The sequence below is a fragment of the Cotesia typhae genome, unplaced genomic scaffold (assembly GCF_013202065.1).
Source record: "Cotesia typhae breed Kobodo isofemale line unplaced genomic scaffold, CoteBio_Ctyphae contig_20, whole genome shotgun sequence".
Lineage (NCBI taxonomy): Eukaryota > Metazoa > Arthropoda > Insecta > Hymenoptera > Braconidae > Cotesia > Cotesia typhae.
Window position 1 is genome coordinate 3,574,670 of NW_027423725.1, and position 24,306 is coordinate 3,598,975.

General features: G+C 32.5%; 6 protein-coding genes across 8 annotated transcripts; 4 read left to right on the plus strand and 2 right to left on the minus strand.

The window, feature by feature from the left end:
* The first annotated feature begins 216 nt into the window (after positions 1-216).
* On the plus strand, positions 217-4,045 carry LOC141537929 (acetylcholine receptor subunit beta-like 1). Its single transcript, XM_074259134.1, has 5 exons — positions 217-291; positions 388-524; positions 1,399-1,553; positions 1,655-2,747; positions 2,843-4,045. Exons 1-5 carry the CDS (start codon positions 237-239, stop codon positions 2,999-3,001), a joined length of 1,599 nt encoding a protein of 532 aa, XP_074115235.1. The 5' UTR covers positions 217-236; the 3' UTR covers positions 3,002-4,045.
* Positions 4,046-4,605: 560 nt separating this feature from the next.
* LOC141538133 (uncharacterized) lies at positions 4,606-7,344 on the minus strand. Of its 2 annotated transcripts, XM_074259478.1 has the most exons (5): positions 6,929-7,344; positions 6,626-6,838; positions 6,398-6,554; positions 5,820-6,324; positions 4,606-5,646 (listed from the first exon to the last, which is right to left on the minus strand). In XM_074259478.1, the coding sequence occupies exons 3-5, from the start codon at positions 6,506-6,508 to the stop codon at positions 5,291-5,293; spliced, it is 972 nt and encodes a 323-aa protein (XP_074115579.1). In that variant the 5' UTR covers positions 6,509-6,554; positions 6,626-6,838; positions 6,929-7,344; the 3' UTR covers positions 4,606-5,290. The 2 variants fall into 2 exon arrangements, with proteins under 2 accessions (XP_074115579.1, XP_074115578.1); XM_074259477.1 differs by having other exon boundaries at positions 6,626-7,344.
* A 141-nt stretch (positions 7,345-7,485) lies between these two features.
* LOC141538132 (uncharacterized) lies at positions 7,486-9,688 on the plus strand. Its single transcript, XM_074259476.1, has 2 exons — positions 7,486-7,763; positions 7,826-9,688. Exon 2 carries the CDS (start codon positions 7,910-7,912, stop codon positions 9,017-9,019), a length of 1,110 nt encoding a protein of 369 aa, XP_074115577.1. The 5' UTR covers positions 7,486-7,763; positions 7,826-7,909; the 3' UTR covers positions 9,020-9,688.
* A 6,317-nt stretch (positions 9,689-16,005) lies between these two features.
* Positions 16,006-17,412, plus strand: LOC141537961 (uncharacterized). Its single transcript, XM_074259177.1, has 2 exons — positions 16,006-16,736; positions 16,799-17,412. The coding sequence occupies exons 1-2, from the start codon at positions 16,632-16,634 to the stop codon at positions 17,339-17,341; spliced, it is 648 nt and encodes a 215-aa protein (XP_074115278.1). The 5' UTR covers positions 16,006-16,631; the 3' UTR covers positions 17,342-17,412.
* On the plus strand, positions 17,293-18,863 carry LOC141537960 (uncharacterized). The gene is made up of 2 exons (XM_074259176.1): positions 17,293-17,333; positions 17,394-18,863. Exon 2 carries the CDS (start codon positions 17,693-17,695, stop codon positions 18,794-18,796), a length of 1,104 nt encoding a protein of 367 aa, XP_074115277.1. The 5' UTR covers positions 17,293-17,333; positions 17,394-17,692; the 3' UTR covers positions 18,797-18,863.
* A 1,578-nt stretch (positions 18,864-20,441) lies between these two features.
* LOC141537959 (uncharacterized) lies at positions 20,442-23,013 on the minus strand. 2 transcript variants are annotated; one of them, XM_074259175.1, is made up of 4 exons: positions 22,719-23,013; positions 22,141-22,645; positions 21,871-22,000; positions 21,582-21,685 (listed from the first exon to the last, which is right to left on the minus strand). In XM_074259175.1, the coding sequence occupies exons 1-4, from the start codon at positions 22,827-22,829 to the stop codon at positions 21,679-21,681; spliced, it is 753 nt and encodes a 250-aa protein (XP_074115276.1). In that variant the 5' UTR covers positions 22,830-23,013; the 3' UTR covers positions 21,582-21,678. The 2 variants fall into 2 exon arrangements, with proteins under 2 accessions (XP_074115275.1, XP_074115276.1); XM_074259174.1 differs by having other exon boundaries at positions 20,442-22,000; positions 22,719-23,012.
* Between the last annotated feature and the right edge of the window lie 1,293 nt (positions 23,014-24,306).

A 24,306-nucleotide genomic window follows, 5' to 3' on the forward strand; every position in this document is an offset into this window, starting at 1 on the left:
TTTATCTTAGAATATAACGAGGGCAAAGAAAATGGAAATATAGTATAGATGAAAAACAGAATAGCTTAAATATAAGACAACACGCACACATGTATTATATAATGGGATTGTGGTACAGCATCTAGATTTCGTAAGGGTAGTTCCCCTTATTTTTTTTTTTATTTCATCTAACTTCCCCTAAAATTTTTCCGACAACAGAAAAGATCCAGTCTGACTATAGCCTTCTTTCGTTCATCATGTGCTCGTATCATTTTTTATATTTGTTTATAATTTTTGGTTTTTTTTGTTTTTGTGAGTAACAAAATTCAGTAAAAATTAATAAGTTACAAAGAATTATTTTCAAATATTTCGTGACGTTTTCTAAAAAAATTCTGTTCTGTTATTCAGGTTCCTGCACGGAGGATGAAGAAAGGTTGGTCCGAAATTTGTTCAGAGGATACAATAAATACATACGGCCGACCCAAAATATGACCGATAAAGTTCACGTAAACTTTGGATTGACGTTTGTACAACTTATTAATGTAGTAAGTGTTTAAAAAATTTTTTTTTAAATTAAAAAATTTTGACAATTACAAATACATTTTTTTAATGCTATGAAATTTTCCATAGATGAATTTTAAATATTAAAAAGAAATTTTTGTGTAAATTAATTTGAGATTTTAATAAAAATGAAAATTCAATCTGACAGTGAGGTGTGATTAATGTAAAGTTACAGTTAGTTACATATTGATTTTTTCGGGGATTCGGGAAGAGAGGAAAATTATATTAGGGTGAAATGAGTCATCAAATTCTCGTGGATTGGAAGTCCACACGTGCATGCGCAAAATAAGACACGTTTGATGGAAAGTAAACACGGAAATTATAGTTTATTTATTATTGAACGGCGAATCGCTATTTTGTTATAGGAAATTGAAATTTGGTTGTTCCCAACTTTTTATTTTTATTATATGTACTAATCTAGCAAGAAATTCAAGTTAAATCCTCCAATTTGGTAATTTCGCATTCCGATAAATGAAATGGATTTATTACATAAATTCTATCAGGTATCAGAAAATAAAAATAAAAGTCAAAAAATCTTGACAGCAAGTAAATTTGATTTTAATAGAATCAAAAAAATTTGAGGCGTTTTTTGATCTCTAAAAATAATATATAGTCAAAATTCAATTGCTCAGAAAATTTGAAAATCTTACAAAAAAATAAGTTATCCTCAAAAAATTTTACGTTTTTTCCGATAAATTTAATTGAGAATTCATGAATTTTAATTGACGTTTTTTCCAACGAACTATCAGGTTATATGTTTTTTTTAATGATTAACAAAAAAATCCCTATGATTTTGAAAAACTACTCAAATAAATATTTGTCTACAACTTAATTCTTTCTGAATAAAAATTGTTTTAGGATGAAAAAAATCAAGTGATGAAATCTAATGTCTGGTTGGAACTTCATTGGCACGACTATCAGTTACAGTGGGATCCCAGTGACTACCAAGGAATACAAAAATTAAGAATACCACCCGATAAGATTTGGAAACCTGATATCGTTCTTTTCAATAAGTAATTTGTCAATTGATAAATTATCTTCTGCCGTTTGTTAATAATCAATATCAGAATTCAGATTAAATTATTACACGTATTTTAACAATTTTTGATTGCAGTGCCGATGGGAAGTACGAAGTACGTTACAAAAGCAATATTATCATATTTTCAGACGGAAATGTGCAATGGGTACCACCAGCTCTTTATCAAAGTTCATGCACAATAGATGTTACTTATTTTCCTTTTGATCAACAAACTTGTTTAATGAAATTTGGCTCATGGATCTATAATGGTGATCAAGTCTCACTGGGATTATTAGATGACAAAAATTACGTATCACTATCAGACTACAGCAAAAGTGGTACCTGGGATATCATTGAAGTGCCAGCATATTTGAATGTATATTCAGAACCCAATGCTCCAACAGAAACTGACATCACATTTTACATAAAGATTCGCCGGAAAACGTTGTTCTACACAGTTAATTTGATAGTGCCAATTATAATGGTATCATTTTTGGTTATCGGAGAGTTTTATTTACCAGCAGAAGCTGGTGAAAAAGTCACTTTGGGCATTAGTATACTCTTATCGCTTGTTTTATTCTTATTATTGGTCAGCAAAATTTTACCGCCAACATCTTTAGTGCTTCCGTTGATTGCCAAATACTTATTATTCATATTTTTGATGAACCTGTTCGTTATTTCAATGACTGTGATAGTCATCAACTGGAATTTCCGTGGACTAAAGACTCATCGAATGCCGTCCTGGATGCGTCTAGTTTTTTTGAAATATTTACCGGCTATATTATTTATGAAAAGGCCGAAGAAAACGCGACTCCGTTGGATGATGGAGCGAGGCAACAGCAAATATGATAAGAGAACGGATAAAAATGTGGTTCCTATTTCGGCAGAGCATGCAGCTGCGTTCAGTGAATCTAGAAATAATCAACTGACTGCTATGGAACTGATTGAAATGAATAACATTCACTTGCAAAACCATCATCATCCGAGTTGTAACGTCAGTCAGAGTCATCTACGCAATAACATCCCGAATACCTATACTTACAATGACAGTGATGATATTTATGAAACAGTTATCAATAGACGGCAGTCGGAATTAGACAGAGATCTGGAGCATCCAATGGTTAGTGAGACTATTCAAGCTGTCGATTTTTTAGCAGAGCATTTAAAGAATGAGGACTTATACATCCAAGTAAGTAAAGTTTCATTGTTTCAATTAAAATTTTAAATTAATAGACCTTGTTTTAGTTATTGTAAAATATTAATCTAATGCTTATTCATTTTCAGACAAGAGAAGACTGGAGATATGTTGCAAAAGTATTTGATCGTCTGCTACTTTGGGCATTTTTCCTATTCACAGCAGCAAGTTCAGCGTCTATTTTATTGAGTGCTCCACACATTTTCTCATACGTTGACCAAGATGAAATTATTAGAAAATATCAATAACCTTATCTTATACATCTCTAGCAAATGAAAAAGAAATTGAAATTTATAAAGATGTATTGGCTCGGATGTTTTGAATTTTTATACATATATGTATAAGTTTTTATATGTGTCTTTAGATTTTCGATGTATCTTGGTGTCTTTCTGTTATACTAACTTTTTGAAAAAGGTATATAATAGTTTAAGGAGGAATTATAGAAAAAAATAACTCTTAATAATTTACAAATAATAAGTCTGAAAACTTTCAATTACTTCAATTTTTGTTAGTTCTTTACATAGAAAATGATGAATAACCATCTCATTGCATTTTGCAATTATTATAAGCTTCTGTTTGTCTTTGAAACAATACATTTCTTTACTTAAACTCAAGAAATGTTAAGAAAATTTAGAATTAAGTAACCATTGTCTACCTCAAGGTAGCGTTGAGCAAAGTAAAACCAAAACCAAGAACAAGTCTAAACCATTTTAGTAACAGTCTCTGTTTTGTGTTTAGGGCCTTGAACTTTCTAAAATACCATTGACACTCCCTGTATTTGACTCGTCTTTTTGGCCCCACTATACTAACTTAAGTCTCGTCTGCGCAAGTCTGTGCAGCCTCATGTGCAGTCTTCAGAAAATATACGTCAACAATAATCCGTACCTAACCTCATTCTCTATGTATCCAATATATAACGCCGTTGTATTCAAATTTGCCCGCCACAATATTTTTTTTTTTTTTTAAGCTTGGACGAAAACTCGTAGTGGGAGACAGGATCATCAAGTACAGGGAGCGTCGACTGTACTTACAATTGTGGTCTTGGTTTTAGTCTTGCATATTCAGTCTTGATCTTGATCTTGCTCACTTATCAATTTACTATTATATATGATTATACACTATTTCCTACTTACTAAAATAAATAAAAAGTTCTATTGAAAAGCATGAGAAAAATCTGAGAAACGGTGAATCTTGCCATCCCTAGAACTTTCCGCTATGAATTTAAAACGCTCGGTAAATTGTTTACTTTAAAGTTTTGAGCTCTAAAATACAACTTGTATACTTTTCCAAAGTCTTTCAGCTTAAGAATTTCGTAGTTGTAAATAGATACTTTTGTGAAAATTATAAACTGTGATATCTTCCGATCGAAATCAAACGTTTCTGATTGGGCTTAAAGCATTCAGCACAATTTTTTAAGCACTATAAGATTATTCATTACCTACCAAACAATTTAACGTTAAATTTCAAAGTCATGTTAAAATGACACTTTTTGGAATTATTTGAAATTAAATATCTCTCGGACGATTTAACCGATTTTGATACGTTTCACGGTAATCGCCAGAGTTGTTTATAGTACAAAAAGATTATTTCTTAATCGCTAAGTAATCTGGACAGAAATTTCGAAGTTATTTAGAAAAATCACTTTTTTGATTTTTTTTGTCAACGATATCTCACGAACAAATCACCAATAATTGATCGTCTTTTTGTTGCTAAGATGATAGCAATATTTCTTCTTCTTTTTTTGAGTGAATTATGAATGTTCGAATTTTCAAACCAAAAAGTATCGACTTAAATAAAAAAAGATGAGTTAGAGACATACCTTTTAAATAATTGTAATAAACCAAAACAAGTGTGCATTGCTACTTTTTGATCAATTTATTAAATACTACGAAGCATAGATATAGATTTTAATTAAATAATAACATTTCGGTTTTAACACAAAAACCTGTAAATTTTAGATAAATCAATTTCATAAACACAACACATCAGTAATATTCTCTCTTCAAAAATTTTTAGACATTTTGATACTGAAAATTTGTAGATAGAATTACTCTAGTAGTAATTGAAAAATTGAAAATTACACCCAAAAAACCAAATTACATACATCTCAAACATAATAATTGGTAGTGAAATTTAACATAACTTATCTACTAATTTGTTCATTGATTTTTTCTTGATTAGAATCATTCGCGACTAGTTGACGGACCAATCCGACTCGAAAAAAAAGTAATTTGTGGTTGTGACCTCAATCTTTCTATGAACTGTCGTCGCTCCTTTTCCCGTCTTATATATTTTGAGTGATTGTGGTAAACAATGAGTTCAATTCCAAATATGAATAAACTCCAGAACGAAATTGTCGCAAACATAATAAAATAAAATATCAAGTTTTCAAAGTCGATACGTTCATAGTTTTCAGCTTCTTTGATTTTCTCCATCTTCTTCATCTTTTTCTGTAGATTTATCGCCTGATCGACATGATCAATTAATCCTATTTCTACCGGTATTGAACGAGCTTTGTCAATTTTGTCCTTCAGAGACTAGTTCTTCTTAGTCCAAAATACGTAGTACAATTTGAAGACACTTTCCTTTGATACATAAAGATTCTTGAGCTTTAAAGCCTCCATAAGTAGCCATTTAGTAAGGGTTACACAAGCGATAGTTGAAGTTTGTTGGGCTGCGGTTATACATTTTTTCAAATTAAGATCACTTGATGGATGCAAGTATTTCTGATCCTCACCGTTCACCCACAATTTTTCATTCATCATGTCATTTATCAATATCGGATCATAAAACACATGGTATTTGTTATCAAATAAGTCCTTTAAAGTTTCAACATTACGTCGGGCTGGTTGCGCTAGAATTGCCGAGATTTGACCGTGAAATTCGGGCATTGCTACAAAAATGAATAAAAATCCGAAGAAATAAGTGATCTTCATTGAGAGACGTTTGATTGGAGACATTATCCCCATTCCCAGTGACATGCTCACAATGTAGTATATTAGCTCAACCGAACCTTTAATTTTTTTTTTATTTAAATCTTAATTAATTACTAAACTGAATAATTACCTTTCGGATACTCCATACTGTATAGTGTCGGCTTTGTTGTATTATTGCCATTTGAAGTTTTAACTTGATTCCAGGGTAACGGAGCGAATTGTGTGTAAGGGTTCAGAGTGTAGAGTATGGTTGAATTTTGATCCTTTTCATAACGCAAGTAATATGATACCAATATATCGAAGCTTGCAAGAAATCCAAGAACCGAATCAGGTCTTGTAACATAAAACTTTTCAGAAATGTCAAGAATGAAAATTGGTGACTTTATACTCCAAATTGTTGAGTCCATAAAATCAAAAATAAGTGAAACCAACTTCGGCATAGATTTAAACAAAACGACGTACGTAGGATAGCCAGGATGATGCCCTTCAATTGGCTTACGTTTGAAATTACCATCCACTATAATCAGCGGATTTTCATTAACAACATTTGCACTGACAACTTGGTCAACAACTAAGTCAGAACTTATTATCACTGGATTCAAATTATCCGTAAAACATTTATTAATCAATTCCATCTGTTAAAACAATGAACAATATTTAAAATGATCTCAAATAAGTAAAATTAATTTGAAAAAATACCACACTCACCGTATGATTGATGAGCCTCGTTTTGATTTCTGAAGCGTCAATGTGGCTTCCATTTGAAAAGTGCCCAGTAAATACACAACAGCAGCATAAAATGATTTTTATGAATCTCATTGTGTAGCTAATGATGTACAATTCAGAAAAGTGACCTTAGCCAATGCTAAAAAAATCAAAAGAAATTTTCAGAATTTATTACTATTTCTCTAAAAGTGCAACGTGATTACAACTTACGAGGAAGCAACCGAATAGTTTCAAGTCATGTTGTCGACTGAATTGAATGCTTTCAAACGTATAACTTTGTTTTAAATTAGTTGTCTGTGACAACAGCAACTTATAGTGAACTGAGTATCGTTCGTATTTGTGTGGTGCCTTTTTACAAGGGACACGTCATCTAGATCAGCTAGGTTATTTCCTTAGGAGCACTCATTAATACTTTTATGAACCCTGCAAAACGTGCACTAGTAACACCGGACTTTCATGTATTTAAAAGTATAAAAAGTTGGAGTACATCAGTGTTATATAATAAGCATTTACTTCATGAATATAAATTCTCCGAAAATAATTTTGGACAGTATTTTTCTATTATTGGAACGTTGATTTCATCAGAGCAAAAAGTAAATGTACAGAAAAGTCCCATTATTTTTACTGCATTATACCGGTAGAAAATAATAGACGTGAAAAATTAATGAGATAAATTGTTAACTTTTGGATGAGGCAGCTGATATTTGCAGAAATTTTTATAGGCCAGTATACTCCTTATTGAACATTGTATGACGCCTTTAGAAGATGCTAAAAATTACGAAAAAAAAAAAAAAAAAAGAAAACATTTTTTCAACAACGGTTAGAATTTTTAATTTAATCTTGAACTTTAATCTTGTTCCTATGATCTCCGTCTTAGCTTTAGTTTTATTTTTCGGTCTTGCGTTACAACTGTTTTTCAACGTTTAATAATATTCTGCAATAAAAAACTTTGATACTATCGTTGTTTATTATTTTTACAATCGATGCTACTGCCATTTATTTTTTTTATGTTCGTAGTATTGGAACAATCGATAAGATAGTGTATGGAACTGACTATTGAATCATCACTCTAGAAAGAGCAAAACATTGTTATACATAATCAGACAAAAAAATAAAATTCACATTTATGTGCTTTGATAGTTTCAATTTTCAGTTGCTACTAGAAACCAATAATATAACAAATAATAGCCAGTACTGAAAGACCAGTTGTTATCAGACCATTCCAACAAACTCTTTTGCCTCAATGGAGTTGGTAAAAAAAATGCTTTGGTTGTTGTCTGTGATAAATACATTAGACAAAATATCCGTTTCAAGTGCATCGATTCCATCAACACTTGCTGCTCAAGTGGTAAGTAATAAGTCAAAGTGCATAATAAGGAAAATCGATACTGAATTCTTTTTTATTGACAGAAAAATATACTGTAATCGTGTTTTGCTGATAGACTGAACCCAATAGTCATCAGCGATGATTTGACCGAAATCGTTTACAAAGAAATGACCGGCTTTCCAGTTCTCGTGATCAATAAAGGTTTCAAAGCTAAAATTATCAAACCGTACTTTAGTTCAAGATATCCGACATATGTGTTGGCGGTACATTATGTCAATAAACTAAAAACAACTCTCCAGGAATTCGCGACTTTGTCTACATGGAGCATCGAATCAATTTTTTTCGTCGTTCGCTACAGTGAAATCAATTGTGATGTTGAGGGACGGAAAGCAACATTATTCCCAGCTTTGAACGTCTCTTCAGTAGTTAACATCTATAGAAGCGACATTTATTCGAAGAATGTGTCACTATCTGCTTCAAATTTCATAATCAGTGGTACATATGACATCTGCTTAGATATAATGTTTATTTCTACGCCGGGTTATGAATTAGTTGATGTTTTTGATCCGAACTTTCAGAATGAGCTGTTCATATTATCTCACAAAAATGGCGCTCAAATGCCAATTGAAAACAGTCCGTACGCTTGGATATCAAGTATTGTAATAGTCAGCTTTTTTGTCCTATTACTATCTTATACTCCAATAATTATTAATGAAATAAGTAATCTTAACAATTGTAATGCTGCTGATGTCGATAATGACCCTGAGTATGGTAATAGTTTTTTAGACACTTTAAGTTTTATTGTAAATGCTGGGATGATGACCCCTCTAAATAGCCTGTCGATGCGTGTTATGTTTGTCGTTACGACACTGTTAGTATTTATTGTAAGTCCCGATATACAGGGTAATTTAATATCAGCAACAACAACACAAGAATATTCTTATCCGAAAAGTATTAAAAATTTGTTCGACTTAAAGTATAATGTATATATCAACCCTAATTTGAGAAATACTTTCATAAACAAAAAAGACGACTTTAATACCAGTCTAGGTCTTTTACACTCTCCAATTCGTTCTATTTATAAATGTCACGAACGAATTTTGTATGACCCTACCACTGCTTGTGTCTTTCTTAATGCAAAGCAAATTGAAATTGTCTTTAAATATGACTTTCCTCTTACAATGATATTTGAAATCGACAAGTACCTTTTCTTCTGGTCAAGAAAGAATTGGCCCTTGAAAAAAAAAAGTAGATATTGTAACTTTGCGATTTCATGAAACTGGTTTTATGGGGTATTGATCAAAACAAGAAATCTATTCGCCATTGAAAAAACTCAGAGCAAAAGAAGACAGTAAGAGTATGTCTGAATACATTCCGACTGAATTTGAAGATTTAAAGTTCTTGTATATTTGCTTAGTATTGTTCACACTCTTGTTGTCGGTTCTTGCTCTAATATTTGAAGTATTCATAGCTAGAAGAAAGATACGACTGCAACAAAAGTTCATTAACGAAAGACGGCGCCGAGTTGAAAGTAGATTACAGACATTCAAAACCGATAATCTTAATGACAGATTTCTACAAGATAAAGTTAGAATTGTCAAGGGGCGGGTTGTCATTTTGCCATAGTGTGGAGAAATTGTAAGTTTTCAGAGTTATTTTGCTAGTAAATAAAAGAGCAAATTGCGAAGTGTGTCTATTCACAGCTTAAAAAATTATAGTTTTATTCATTTTCATTCAATCCTGAATGGATTAAAAGTAGTAGATATTCATCTGAACGACCTAGAAAATATATTACTATACGTTTTCGTTGAGTAAATTTTAAATTTTTTGTCAAATAATAAAGCAAAGTTTAAATGTTTTAGACAATAATCAATATAAGTGTGCTTAGAATCTATAACACAAACTTGTATAAAAAATAAAATTGTTTGATGCTTGCGTGATAATAATGACAATACTTTTTCGTAGACTTGATAAATGATTCTCTTCCAATTTATTGTAGAAGTAGTTTTTATTAGAGAAGAAAAGAATAATATATTAAGATTGAAGAAATAATACACTACTGGAAAAAATTAAGGGATCAAAAAAAAATTCCAAATTTTTTGGTAGTTTTCAACAGGCCGTCACTTTGAGAGAAATGGTCGTACAGGAAATAAAAAAAAAGGAAATTGTAGCTCCAAGTATCTAGTTTTTGGATTAGAACTTCAAAATTTTGTAGCCTCCGCGGTTTCTGAGTAATCGTAGAAAAACCAGCAACAAAAAAATTCTCAAAATTTTTTTAGTTTTTTTTTTGGTCTACGGGCGTGGAAAAAATTTTTTTAGCTTAACCACCATAAAGATCGGATACTTTGTTCATTTAGCTTTAATTTCTTTTTTTAAACACCCTGATACGTCCACTCCTCGCTGAGATATCGGTCTTCAAATGAAAAAGGATCTTTTTGTCTTTGATTATCGATATCTCAGCAACCAATGATCGCACAGAAAGTTAAAGGTGGGTTTCAAGAACTTGAATGAATTCTCCTTAACGACTGTCCATTGTTTTTTCGAAAAAAAATTTTTTCTTTCCGTCACATGAATTTGAAAATGCAACAAAAAAAGGGCTTTTAGTGGTTTTTTGGAAAATCAAGCGCTGGATCGAAAATATTGAGGAAACCACTAATGTTAAGTGTGCCTTTTACAGTTCAATATGTCCACAAAAACCCTACAAAGAATCAAATTAATCCAGCCAGCCGTTTTTTTGTTTCACTTGATCGAATTTTTGAAAAAATTAAAGGATCACGTTTTTTGCTCTGAAAAGCTCATAATTTTTAAAAATGAGAAAAAAAATGGTTTTTTCGAGCTTTTTCCACATTTTCGTTCCAAAAAGTGCTTAAATTTAAAAAAAAAAAAAATTTTCAAAAAAAAAAATTTTTTCGAAAAAAAAATTAAAAAAAAAAATTTTTTTTGGAAAAATTTTTTTTTTAACAAGTTAAGGAAACTCAAAAAACCATCGCCCAATGATTTTTATCACCTTTCCACCCCTGCATTCCTTGATTCTACTGATCTCCTTTTAATTAAATTAATAAAAAAAGTTAATACCCCCAATCGAATTTCGATTTTTTTCATACGCTTTTCGGAGTTTTTTTTTTTTTTTCTTTTTGTGAATCCTTAGCAAATCGCTTCATTCAACAGTTTTTTCAAAACTAATCCCTCTGCGCTAAAAAAATTTTTTTAATTTTTTGGTCAAAATTGAAAATTTCTGACTTTTGATTCTTAATCATGGTTAGACGACATTTATCGGAGGTGGAAGTCGCTCGGTTAGTGACTCTTATCGACGAAGGTTACACTCAACATGCAGTTGCTATCCGGATGGGTGTAAGTCAATCTGTCGTATCTCGAGCTTATACCAGATACCAAGAGACGAATCAATATCATCGTCGCCCCGGACAAGGTCGCCATCGAGTCACTAATGCCCGCGATGATCGAACAATTGTTAGAGAAGTTCGACGACAACCTTTCGTCAATGCGAATATTGTCGCTCGAAACTTCCCCAATCGCAGACAACAGCAACAACAACAACAACAGCGACGACGGCATCAAGTGCGAAACATTTGCTCTCGAACAATCATCAACCGTCTTCGTGAAACTGGGTTACACGCACGACATCCTAATCGTGTACCCCTGTTGACAGCAAGACATCGTCGAGCTCGTTTAGCGTATGCTTACGATCATCGAAATTGGAACTTGAGGGAATGGACAAATGTTTTATTCACTGATGAGTCTCGTTTTAATCTGTATGGCAACGATCGATGTCCTCTCGTTTGGCGCCGTCGTGGAGAACGTTTTCGCCAGAACTTTGTCCGTCCAGTCGTTGTCTACGGCGGTGGATCAGTTATGGTGTGGGGCGGCGTTTCACGAAATTGGAGAACACCTTTGGTAATTGTACGCGAAAATTTGACAGCTAGACGTTACATCGACCAAATTTTAAGGCCCATTGTTCTGCGCAGACGACAACATCTGAGGTCGTTCATATTGATGCAAGATAATGCACGTCCACACACAGCCAACATTACCCGGCGCTTCTTTGAGCGGCATGACATCACATTGTTGCGACACCCAGCAATGAGTCCAGATCTCAACCCCATACAGCACGTTTGGGACATAATGGGCCGTCGGTTGCGCAGAGAGTATCCAAATTTGCAGAACTTAGCTGCTTTGGAGCGCGCGCTTCAGCACATTTGGAATACCATTCCGCAGCCTCAAATTACCGTCTGCATAAACATGGCTGAACGTTTGAGAGCCGTTATTGAAAACAGGGGTGGTAATACCCGGTATTGAACCAACAAAAACCTTCAGAGAATGAGTTTGGAGTCATTAAATACGGTGGAACTGACGAGCCACCGGGTCTCAATTCTCCTGAAATACCACACACACACACACACACACACACACACACACACACACACACACACACACACACACACACACACACACACACACACACACACACACACACACACACACACACACACACACAAGCGTTAATCCGACCGCGCGACCTCCACGTGGTACGCTTTGGATAACGCTAATGCCGGCGGTAATTGTTTTCTTAAACTTTTCAAGAGAAAAAATTTCAAAAAAAATTTTTTTTTTTCAATTTAAGCACTTTCTGGAACAAAAATGTGGAAAAAGCTCGAAAAAACCATTTTTCTCTCATTTTTAAAAATTATGAGCTTTTCAGAGCAAAAAACGTGATCCTTTAATTTTTTCAAAAATTCGATCAAGTGAAACAAAAAAACGGCTGGCTGGATTAATTTGATTCTTTGTAGGGTTTTTGTGGACATATTGAACTGTAAAAGGCACACTTAACATTAGTGGTTTCCTTAATATTTTCGATCCAGCGCTTGATTTTCCAAAAAACCACTAAAAGCCCTTTTTTGTTGCATTTTCAAATTCATGTGACGGAAAGAAAAAATTTTTTTCGAAAAAACAATGGACAGTCGTTAAGGGGAATTCATTCAAGTTCTTGAAACCCACCTTTAACTTTCTGTGCGATCATTGGTTGCTGAGATATCGATAATCAAAGACAAAAAGATCCTTTTCCATTTGAAGACCGATATCTCAGCGAGGAGTGGACGTGTCAGGGTGTTTAAAAAAAGAAATTAAAGCTAAATGAACAAAGTATCCGATCCTTATGGTGGTTAAGCTAAAAAAATTTTTTCCACGCCCGTAGACCAAAAAAAAAAACTAAAAAAATTTTGAGAATTTTTTTGTTGCTGGTTTTTCTACGATTACTCAGAAACCGCGGAGGCTACAAAATTTTGAAGTTCTAATCCAAAAACTAGACACTTGGAGCTACAATTTCCTTTTTTTTTATTTCCTGTACGACCATTTCTCTCAAAGTGACGGCCTGTTGAAAACTACCGAAAAATTTGGAATTTTTTTTGGTCCCTTAATTTTTTCCAGTAGTGTACTTTTTAAAAGAATATAAACGCGCTGAATCTTATTTCGTTCTTTCTAGATATTTAAACTGTGTGTAAGCTTGAAATATTTCCAATTTAATTTATAAGTTGATTTCCTACGACAAAAACAGTAAAAAATAAGCATTATGAAAATGTTCATAAATGTCTTGCAATGTTTGTGTAAAGATTTCTCTGTAATTGAAAACTTACTGGTTAACTAAGACTAACTTTTCCTAGCGGTAGAGATTGCCATTAGATATGCGTCTGAGTCTGGCGATCACCTATGTTAAGCAGTATTCACTGTTGTTAGTACTTGGATGGGTGACCGTTTAGCGAACGCTAGCTAGTGCGTCGATCTCTGCGCGCGCTAGGAAAGTAGACTAACGTTTCGATAATCGATAAAGAAGAATTTCTCATCGGTTATCAAGTACTTGGCCCTGCTATGACTGTACTGGCATGGGTTTTCTTCTGCGACTCTCCTCTGTCACTGTTCCAAGGATCTGTAAAGAGGTGAGGAACAGAGTGAATGAGGTACAGAAAAGCACAAGTCGGTCCACAGCCGCAACAAAAAGACAGATAAGAAAGGCAGTAATCATGCAAATAAAGGTTCAGGGTATAAAAAGGCTTGAACTGCCTGTACACATAACCTAATGATCTAACTACTTACTTTTTTCGTCGTCACTTGCTGTATTTAAATCTTCCAAACTATTTGTGATATTTCTGTATACTATTGTTAATAAAAGTCATGTGTTACAATCATTAAAGAAACATTCACTGATTTTAAATTATTGATAAATACCAATTCACATTACTACACAGAAAAAAATAACTTGGTTTACGTAAATATTTTCCTTTGAAATTTCAGTCTTGTTTTAAAATCTTCACAATTCCTAATTAAAGAAATTGTAACACTTGAAGAAATAAATTAAAACTCTTGTATGGAGTTGAAAAAAATCTCCATTCAAGAATTTTTGTCCTGGTTTACATATATTTGACGCAACTATTTTATTCTTTTGGTTTGAGGCCAGTTAAATCCATTCATAATGATATCGACTTCTTTGAATGAAATAATGAAAAATAATGTTTTGTAGCCCGTAGACCTTGTAACGGGAGTAGTTTATTAAAAAAAAAAAAAACAAAAAAACATCAATTTCTATATTTATTAATAAACAAGTAAATCAGAAAATTTCATGACGCTGCAAAAATTATTTCAAGTCCGAGTATTAGTTTTGTAATCTTCTCTGAGGGCACGCACGGTCGCGCTCCGCACTCGCAAGTAAAGCGGAAATATTCAGTGATATAACGGAAATTTTGCAGCGATAGAAGCATTCAAAAACCTGACCTTAAAAACTATACAGATTTCAGATATACCTGTGAGAAAAGCTTTCCTTTTAGTCTAGCTCTTTTATTCAGAATACGTTGCAGATCAAGGATACTTCACACGCCGATAGAAAATCGTCCAAGGAGTGGCTGGCCAACGGTGTCTAGTTTATGACATCTATAGGAGGCAGTTCATGAATTACGGCGCAAGACTGAGTTAGGAATTGAGCCATTATGAGTGTCAAACACGAGCTCAAATTTCACAATGTTGAAGATTTTAAGACATATATTATAGGTATATATTTAAAGCTGCATTGTAATTAGAATTAATAAATGGCTAGGTCAGCCAAAATTTCAAAAGCTAGCAACCATAGTGAGTAAGGCGTAGTAATGTAAGAAAGTATAGAATTACTAACGTTACAACCTCTTTATAGATGAGAAAAAAATTGGAAAATTTTGTTTTTGTAGTTTTTTGAGGATGACTCGAGACCTAAACATGATAAAAAAATTTCATGATCATGTATTAACACATGTTGCATGTAAAAACAATATAAAAAAAAAAACAAAACAAAAATAAAAAAAAAAGGAAGAAATTTTTTGGTTATAAGTTTAGGGTGTTTAATATTGAAACACATTGCACAGTATAATAAAAAAGTATAGTAATCTTAATTATTCGATATATTTTGTGAGGTTATGTTGGTGCCGGAGAATGATATTCTGCATTGATTAAATTATCTAGAGTTAGTTATAATAGATGCGAGGGCATTGGCATTGCAACGTGAAGAGTAGTCCAGGAGGTCAATATTATTGTCATGTTGGACTATAAAATTACAAGCATTAATCAGTCTATTGATAGGCGATGAGAGGGAGAAATTGCTCTTTTGCCGAGAAATTTAGAAAACATTGAAACAAGAATTTATGTTTCATATTTTAGTTACCATATAAGGCTTTAGTAACAACCATATCATTACAAATACCATCAGATGATGTTGTACATATTGAAGAAATTAATTGAAAGAATATGTGATATAAATAGTGTAAATTTTTCTCATTTAATCCTTCCAATACTATATATGCATAAATCCTTTATGTACCTATCTTTGATATCTATTAACTATTAATTAATGAATTATAAATTGAGTTTGCCAAAGAAGTTTCACTTTTAACATGTGTACTCTGTACACACGCTGTTTGTTTTTTTTTGCAGTACGATCGTTTACATAGGAGTTACACTTCGTTGAAGATCACCCAAAAATTTGGAAGTTTTTTGATATCCAATAATTTTTATTTGATATGAATTAAGAATAATAATATCATTCCCGGTTAAGTACGATGGAATATAGTGGAACAAAAAACAAAAAAAAAACAATAATTACTTTACTTACCCACAGAAATGAGAAGGTCGTGCAATCTGTTCAAGGATTACCCTGAATTTATTGGCAATTTCAAAGAAAATTTTTTTGATTTTAAAAAACAAAACTGCACAAAATATTTTATTTCGACAAAAACATATAGTGAAGTTATAACAGATATTCTCATTTATCCTATTTTTAACGGAATTCATAGTTTTTAATTTTAACTCGCTCATCAATGCTTGTGGATTGATTTCTCTTATTACTATTCTCAACTTCTTATTGAAAAATTTTAATATTAAATACTTCAATGAAAAATTACGATACAAAATGATCAGTTAAATAAATTTGTCTATTAGCATAAGTGCCTGGTTATCATTATTATTTCTCAAACATGCAACTTCAGTTTATATATAAGTAATGAAATTCTGTCCAGGATATTATTTATTTATGCCAATTATATGATGACATCAAGTAACGCTCTGCAATAAAAGGCTTTGATACTATCAATGCTAATTTTTCTCAATAACTGTAAGTGCTAGTTTTCGATATGTTTGTAATATTGAAACAATCGATGACGACGTATGCGACTAATGAATTACTACTCTAGAAAGAGCAAGGTCACTTCATGTCATCAGATAAAAAAATTAAATGCACGCTGAAGTGTTTTGAAGCTTTCAATTTTCAGTTGCTACTAGAAACGAATAATATAACAAAATAATAGCCAGCACTGAACGACCAGTTGTTATCAGACCATTGCCGGAAACTGTTGTGCTTCAATGGAGTTAATAAAAAAAATGCTTTGGTTATTGTTTGTGATAAATACATTAGACAAAATATCCGTTTCAAGTGCATCGATTCCATCAACACTTGCTGCTCAAGTGGTAAGTAATAAGTCAAAGTGCATAATAAGGAAAATTGATACTGAATTCTTTTTTATTGACAGAAAAATATACTGGAATCGTGTTTTGCTGATAGACTGAACCCAATAGTCATCAGCGATGATTTGACCGAAATCGTTTACAAAGAAATGACCGGCTTTCCAGTTCTCGTGATCAATAAAGGTTTCAACGCTAAAATTATCAAACCGTACTTTAGTCCAAGATATCCGACATATGTGTTGTCGGTGCATTCTGTCAATAAACTAAAAACAACTCTCCAAGAATTCGCAACTCTGTCTACGTGGAGCATCGAATCAATTTTTTTCGTCGTTCGCTACAGTGAAATCAATTGTGATGATGAGGGACGGAAAGTTCTCGAAATTTTGTGGACAATGGATCAATTGACGGCTTTCTACATTTGCTTCAAGCCTGGAAAATCGATTGAAAGCACAGACACGATGATATACACAGTGAATCCGTTTTCAAATCGCGCTCCCTTGCCGTGGAAAGAAGTTTCTCACACGCGACCAATTACCGAGTCTTATCAAGATCACAACGAAAATAAGCGACCTACACTTTACAAACGACCATACGAAAACGGTAATTGATAATTATTTTTATGTTTGATATTATGATATTTATCAGTATTACTCTTTTTAGAGTCAAAATTATGTCTCAGCTTAAAGTTTGACAAAACAGAACATCTCGACGGCTACCCAGTCACCGCCCGCAGGAAGACATCTTCAGAAACAGAACAGTTTCTAAACATAACGGTCAAATTAGAGAAACTCCATAACAGTATACCACTATCTTTCTTCAGTTATTTTACAGCATTATTCTCAGCTCTAAACGCCTCGTCAGTAATTACCACCTATAGAGGCGGTATTTATTCTAATAATGTGTCATTATCCGCTTTAAATACCATATTCAGTGATGAACATGACATCTGCTTAGATATAATGTTTATTTCTACGCCGGGTTATGAATCAGTTTATATTATAAATCCAAAAGTTCAAAATGAGTTGTTCATATTATCTCACAAAAATGGCGCTCAAATGTCAATTGAAAACAGTCCGTACGCTTCGATATCAAGTATTGTAATAGCCAGCTTTTTTGTCCTATTACTATCTTATACTACAATAATTATTAATGAAATAAGTAATCTTAACAATTGTAATGCTGCTGATGTCGATAATGACCCTCAGTATGGTAATAGTTTTTTAGACACTTTAAGTTTTATTGTAAATGCTGGGATGATGACCCCTCTAAATAGCCTGTCGATGCGTGTTATGTTTGTCGTTACGACACTGTTAGTATTTATTGTAAGTCCCGATATACAGGGTGATTTAATATCAGCAAAAACAACACAAGAATATTCTTATCCGAAAAGTATTAAAAATTTGTTCGACTTAAAGTATAATGTATATATCAACCCTAATTTGAGAAATACTTTCATAAACAAAAAAGACGACTTTAATACCAGTCTAGATCTTTTACACTCTCCAATTCGTTCTATTTATAAATGTCACGAACGAATTTTGAATGACCCTACCACTGCTTGTGTCTTTCTTAATGCAAAGCAAATTGAAATGGCCTTTAAATATGACTTTCCTCTTACAATGATATTTGAAATCGACAAGTACCTTTTCTTCTGGTCAAGAAAGAATTGGCCCCTGAAAAAAAAAGTAGATATTGTAACTTTGCGATTTCACGAAACTGGTTTTATGGGGTATTGGTCAAAACAAGATCTCTATTTGCCATTGAAAAAACTCAGAGCAAAAAAAGACAGTAAGAGTTTGTCTGAATACATTCCGACTGAATTTGAAGATTCAAAGTTCTTGTATATTTGCTTAGCATTGTTGACACTCTTGTTGTCGGTTTTTGCTCTAACATTCGAAATATTAATAGCTAGAAGAACAATACGACTGCAACGAAAGTTGATTAACGAAAGACGGCACCGAATAGCCAGTAGGTTACAGAAATTTCAAAAAGATAATCTTAATGACAGATTTTTACAAGATAAAGTTAGAATTGTCAAGGGGCGGGTTGTTATTTTGCCATAGTGCAGAGAAATTGAAAGTTTTCAGAGTTTATTTGCTAGTTAATAAAAGCACAAATTGCAACGTGTGTCTATTCACAGCGTAAAAAATTATATTTTTTTTCAATTTTATTCAATCCTGAATGGATAAAAAGTAGTAGATATTCATCTGAACGACCCAGAGAGTATATAACTATACGTTTTCGTTGAGTAAATTTCGAATTTTTTGTCAAACAACAATGCAAAGTTCAAATGTCTAAGACAATAATCAATATAACTGTGTTTTGAATCTGAAACACAAACTTTTGTAGAAAACAAAATTGCTTGATAATTGCGTGGTAATCCTTACTATACTTTATGGTAGACTTGATAAATGGTTTTCTTTCAAAAGTATAGAAGTAGTTTTCATTGAAGAAGAGAAGGACGATACAGTAAAATTGAAGAAATAATACTTTTCAAAGAAACTCAAATGATCTATCTACTTACTTTTTTTGTCGTCACTTGCTGTATTTCAATCTTCCGAACAATTCGTAATATTTTTGTATACTAGCGGCATGATGGCCAAGCGGACTAAGTCATTATCCCGGTAGTTCGTTCGCACATCATGCCGTGAGGCGAGGGTTCGAGCCCCGACGGTTGTTAAAATAGTTTCAACACCAACCGTCGGGGGTCGCTCCGGTAGCCGAACTGTACTGGCATGGGTTTTCTCTGTGGTTTCCCCATCGCCACTATTCCAACAACCGATCGAAAGGGGTGAGGAATAGGGTAAATGTAGTACAGAAAGCACAAGTCGGTCCACAGCCGCATGGAGAATAAAAGAAAGATATTTGCAAAAATTTGAAAGTGAGAAAAGATATATGATTATAACAATTTGAATCCAGGAAAGAAATTTGAATAAGGTTGTGAGACAATTTGAAAGTGAGAAAAGATATATGATTATAACAATTTGAATGCAGGAAAGAAAACCTCGAACGCAGAAAAACAAATCTGAGTAATGTAGTAAGACGGATACGCTGAGGTCCAATGGTGTACAGTGTACCCAGAAAGTCGGCAGCACAGTCGCTGAGCGACGGCTGCCATCGACTTGGCCTTGTAAAAATATGCCCATATATACAAGTAAAAAGTAGATCATTATTTCTGTATACTATTGTTAATAAAAAGTCACTTGTAACAATCATTCAAAAAAAGGTTTACTATTTTTAAATTATTAATAATTGCCAATTCACATTGCTACACGAAAAATCTGAAAAACGATTGACCCTAAAGGCTATCCCTCCAACTTTCCGCTAATTCTATATCTAAGCGCTTAAAATTTTAGTTATGACGCTTTTGAGTTCTTCGAGCTCAAAAATATAATTAATATGTTATTTCAAGTTCTCTAAACTATAAGAGTTAGCGGTCTTTATTTTTGAGCTCGAAACAAAAACAAAATGGAAAAATTGCGAAATTCTGAATTTGCATATCTTTTGAAAAAATTGTTTGATACATAAGTATCAAGTTAAAAAAGAATCAGTGAAGTTAGAGAAAAATTTTGCGGCTAATTGTCACACATGAAAATGAGTAAAAATTAGATTTTTGATATTCATTTTTTTTAAATTATGAAGTTGCGTTCGTATTCAGCTAAATTGAAATATTAAATTATTTACATTCTCAACACATTTTAAGTCTCGATAAATAATTTTAATAAACACAACACATCAGTAATATTTTCACTTCAATAGTTCTTAAATAATTTAACATTGAAGATTTAAAGATAGAATTTCTCTATGAGTAATGAAATGATAAAAAATTACACCCGAAAGATAAAATCACTTACATATCAAACACAATAATTGGTAGTGAAATTTAACATAACTTATCTACTAATTTGTTCATTGATTTTTTCTTGACTAGAATCATTCGCGACTAGTTGACGGACCAATACGACCCGAAAAAAAAGTATTTCGTGATTGTGATCGCAATCTTTCTATGAACTGTTGTCGCTCTCTTTCCCGTCTTATATATTTTGAGTAATTATGATAAGCAATAAGTTCAATTCCAAATATGACCAAACTCCATAACAAAATTGCCGCAAACATAATAAAATAAAATATCAAGTTTTCAAAGTCGATACGTTCATAGTTTTCAGCTTCTTTGATTTTCTCCATCTTCTTTATCTTTTCCGATCTTTGATTCAATATATCTTCATTGCGACGGTTGATTAATCCTATCTCTACCGGTATTGAACGAGCTTCGTCAATTTTGTCCTTTAGAGCCCAGTTCTTCTTAGTCCAAAATACATAGTATAATTTGAAGACACTTTCCTTTGATACATAAAGATTCTTGAGCTTTAAAGCCTCCATAAGTAGCCATTTAGTAAGGGTTACACAAGCGATAGTTGAATTTTGTTGGGCTGCGGTTATACATTTTTTCAAATTAAGATCACTTGATGGATGCAAGTATTTCTGATCCTCACCGTTCACCCACAATTTTTCATTCATCATGTCATTTATCAATATCGGATCATAAAACACATGGTATTTGTTATCAAATAAGTCCTTTAAAGTTTCAACATTACGTCGGGCTGGTTGCGCTAGAATTGCCGAGATTTGACCGTGAAATTCGGGCATTGCTACAAAAATGAATAAAAATCCGAAGAAATAAGTGATCTTCATTGAGAGACGTTTGATTGGAGACATTATCCCCATTCCCAGTGACATGCTCACAATGTCCATAATTCCTTGGCTAACATGAAATTCATTGTTCATTATTATGATCAGTATAAGGAGTAACAACACAAAGATTGTGATACAGATAAATTTAAGGTTTATGTTAACTTCCCTGATGACCATCAAATAATCAGTCTTTTTCGTTAATATTGAAAAGAGTATTTCATGGTATTCCGTCACAACATCCATTAATTTATAATTAGTATCTGCAAGTTGAGTTAGTTGGTTAGATGCATCATACTGACGACCGAGAAGACTTTCATCAAAACCTAATTTTATCATATCGATAGTCAAATAGTTATAGATGACATGAAATGATGTTTTTAGGTTTTTATAATTTGATAGAGTGTGTAATGTGACATCTTGTGTCTCTTTAAGAAATTTTACGTACTCATTAATTTTTTTCTGTTTATCCTGTTTGGTTAAATTTTTTAAATCAATAACTGCGAACAATTTTATTTCATGACCGTCCAAGTATTGAGTTTTATCAAAATAGATATTTTGATGCTTTTTCGTCAAATCTGAAAATGAATTAAATTCATTTAACAAAGAAACATTACTCAACTTTTTCTTTCTTTTTTAAAAGTAGTATATTAGCTCAACCGAACCTTTAATTTTTTTCTTATTTAAATCTTAATTAATTACTAAACTGAATAATTACCTTTCGGATACTGCATACTGTATAGTGTCGGCTTTGTTGTATTATTGCCATTTGAAGTTTTAACTTGATTCCAGGGAAACGGAGCGAATTGTGTGTAAGGGTTCAGAGTGTAGAGTATGGTTGAATTTTGATCCTTTTCATAACGCAAGTAATATGATACCAATATATCGAAGCTTGCAAGAAATCCAAGAACCGAATCAGGTCTTGTAACATAAAACTTTTCAGAAATGTCAAGAATGAAAATTGGTGACTTTATACTCCAAATTGTTGAGTCCATAAAATCAAAAATAAGTGAAACCAACTTCGGCATAGATTTAAACAAAACGACGTACGTAGGATAGCCAGGATGATGCCCTTCAATTGGCTTACGTTTGAAATTACCATCCACTATAATCAGCGGATTTTCATTAACAACATTTGCACTGACAACTTGGTCAACAACTAAGTCAGAACTTATTATCACTGGATTCAAATTATCCGTAAAACATTTATTAATCAATTCCATCTGTTAAAACAATGAACAATATTTAAAATGATCACAAATAAGTAAAATTAATTTGAAAAAATACCACACTCACCGTATGATTGATGAGCCTCGTTTTGATTTCTGAAGCATCAATGTGGCTTCCATTTGAAAAGTGCCCAGTAAATACACAACAGCAGCATAAAATGATTTTTATGAATCTCATTGTGTAGCTAATGATGTACAATTCAGAAAAGTGACCTTAGCCAATGCTAAAAAAATCAACAGAAATTTTCAGAATTTATTACTATTTCTCTAAAAGTGCAACGTGATTACAACTTGCGAGGAAGCAACCGAATAGTTTAAAGTCATGTTGTCGACTAAATTGAATGCTTTCAACCGTATAACTTGGTTTTAAATTAGTTGTCTGTGACAACAGCTTTGCAATATGTGTGACTTTGTTTGGAATTGTTATACACGACAACTGTAGCTCACTATGTCGGAAAACATCGTTAAATTTTACAGCGAACTTCGTGGAAAAGACACGTCAGCTAGGTCGGCTTTTACTCGGTCTTTGACAAAGAATTCTTTTTATTTCCATTAAACTGACTAACGTCGTTACTAGGACTGCTAAAGCTCTGGAAACCATCGATCGAATATCGCCCGGGAGTTATGGTCTAAGACTTTCGTTTCACTAATCTTCCATCGGTTAGCAAACAAAAGCAATCATTATAAACTTAACCTTCAGGTATTTCTGTGCTGTGCAACCAACGCGTCAATTTATTCAATATGAGAAAAAGTAAAAAAATAGTAAGTTAAAAATTTACATCAACGGTCCATACGATGAAGATATTAAAATAAAAACTCAGATTAGGACCAAAATTTTTATTTTTTCAATTCAGGTTTACTTTCAATGTTTGGATACTATCAGAAAGGAAAAAAATTTTTTAATTCAGTTATTAATTTACTTTTAATATAATTCTCATTAGAAAAAATTTTCTTTTTCAATGTTCAAAAAGTGGATTGGTATGTGATATATCAAGCAAGTATTTGAGTATTAATTTACACATAATAATCTCGAATAATCTTCTCTACCTCATAAATACAGATTTAGTCTACTCATTCCTGCAGCAATTTCATTTATTGCCTTAAAAAAAAAAAAAAAAAAAAGAAGTGAGTATTAAGATTCAAGTATATTTATTAACCATGAACACAATCAAGCAAAACAAGTTCCTAGGAACTTGGAGTGCATTAAAATTTTGAAGACTACTAATTGAAAAAGTCACAGCATACTAGACGCGCTCAAGGTTCAAGTTATCGAGATAAATTTGAATCATACGCGATTTTTTGCTTATCAGATGAGCCTCGAGTCTTCATCTGTGCACGCGCTCCAGGTAACTAGAGTGTTGGCACGAAGAAAATTTTTCACACCTTCTGATAGGCACAGATCGCTCGGGGATAGTGTAGTATAACTTTTGCGTAGGCGTTTGTGCGTTTCATGAGCATGTATATATATATATATATATATATATATATATATATATATATATATATATATATATATATATATATATATATATATTGGAGATACATTCTCGCGTAATCTGGGACTCGTTTTCTTATTTGTAAGTACATTATACCACTTGGTCATGAATTCCAACATGCTTCAGAAGTCATTGGTATATCTCCTTCACGTATAAAAT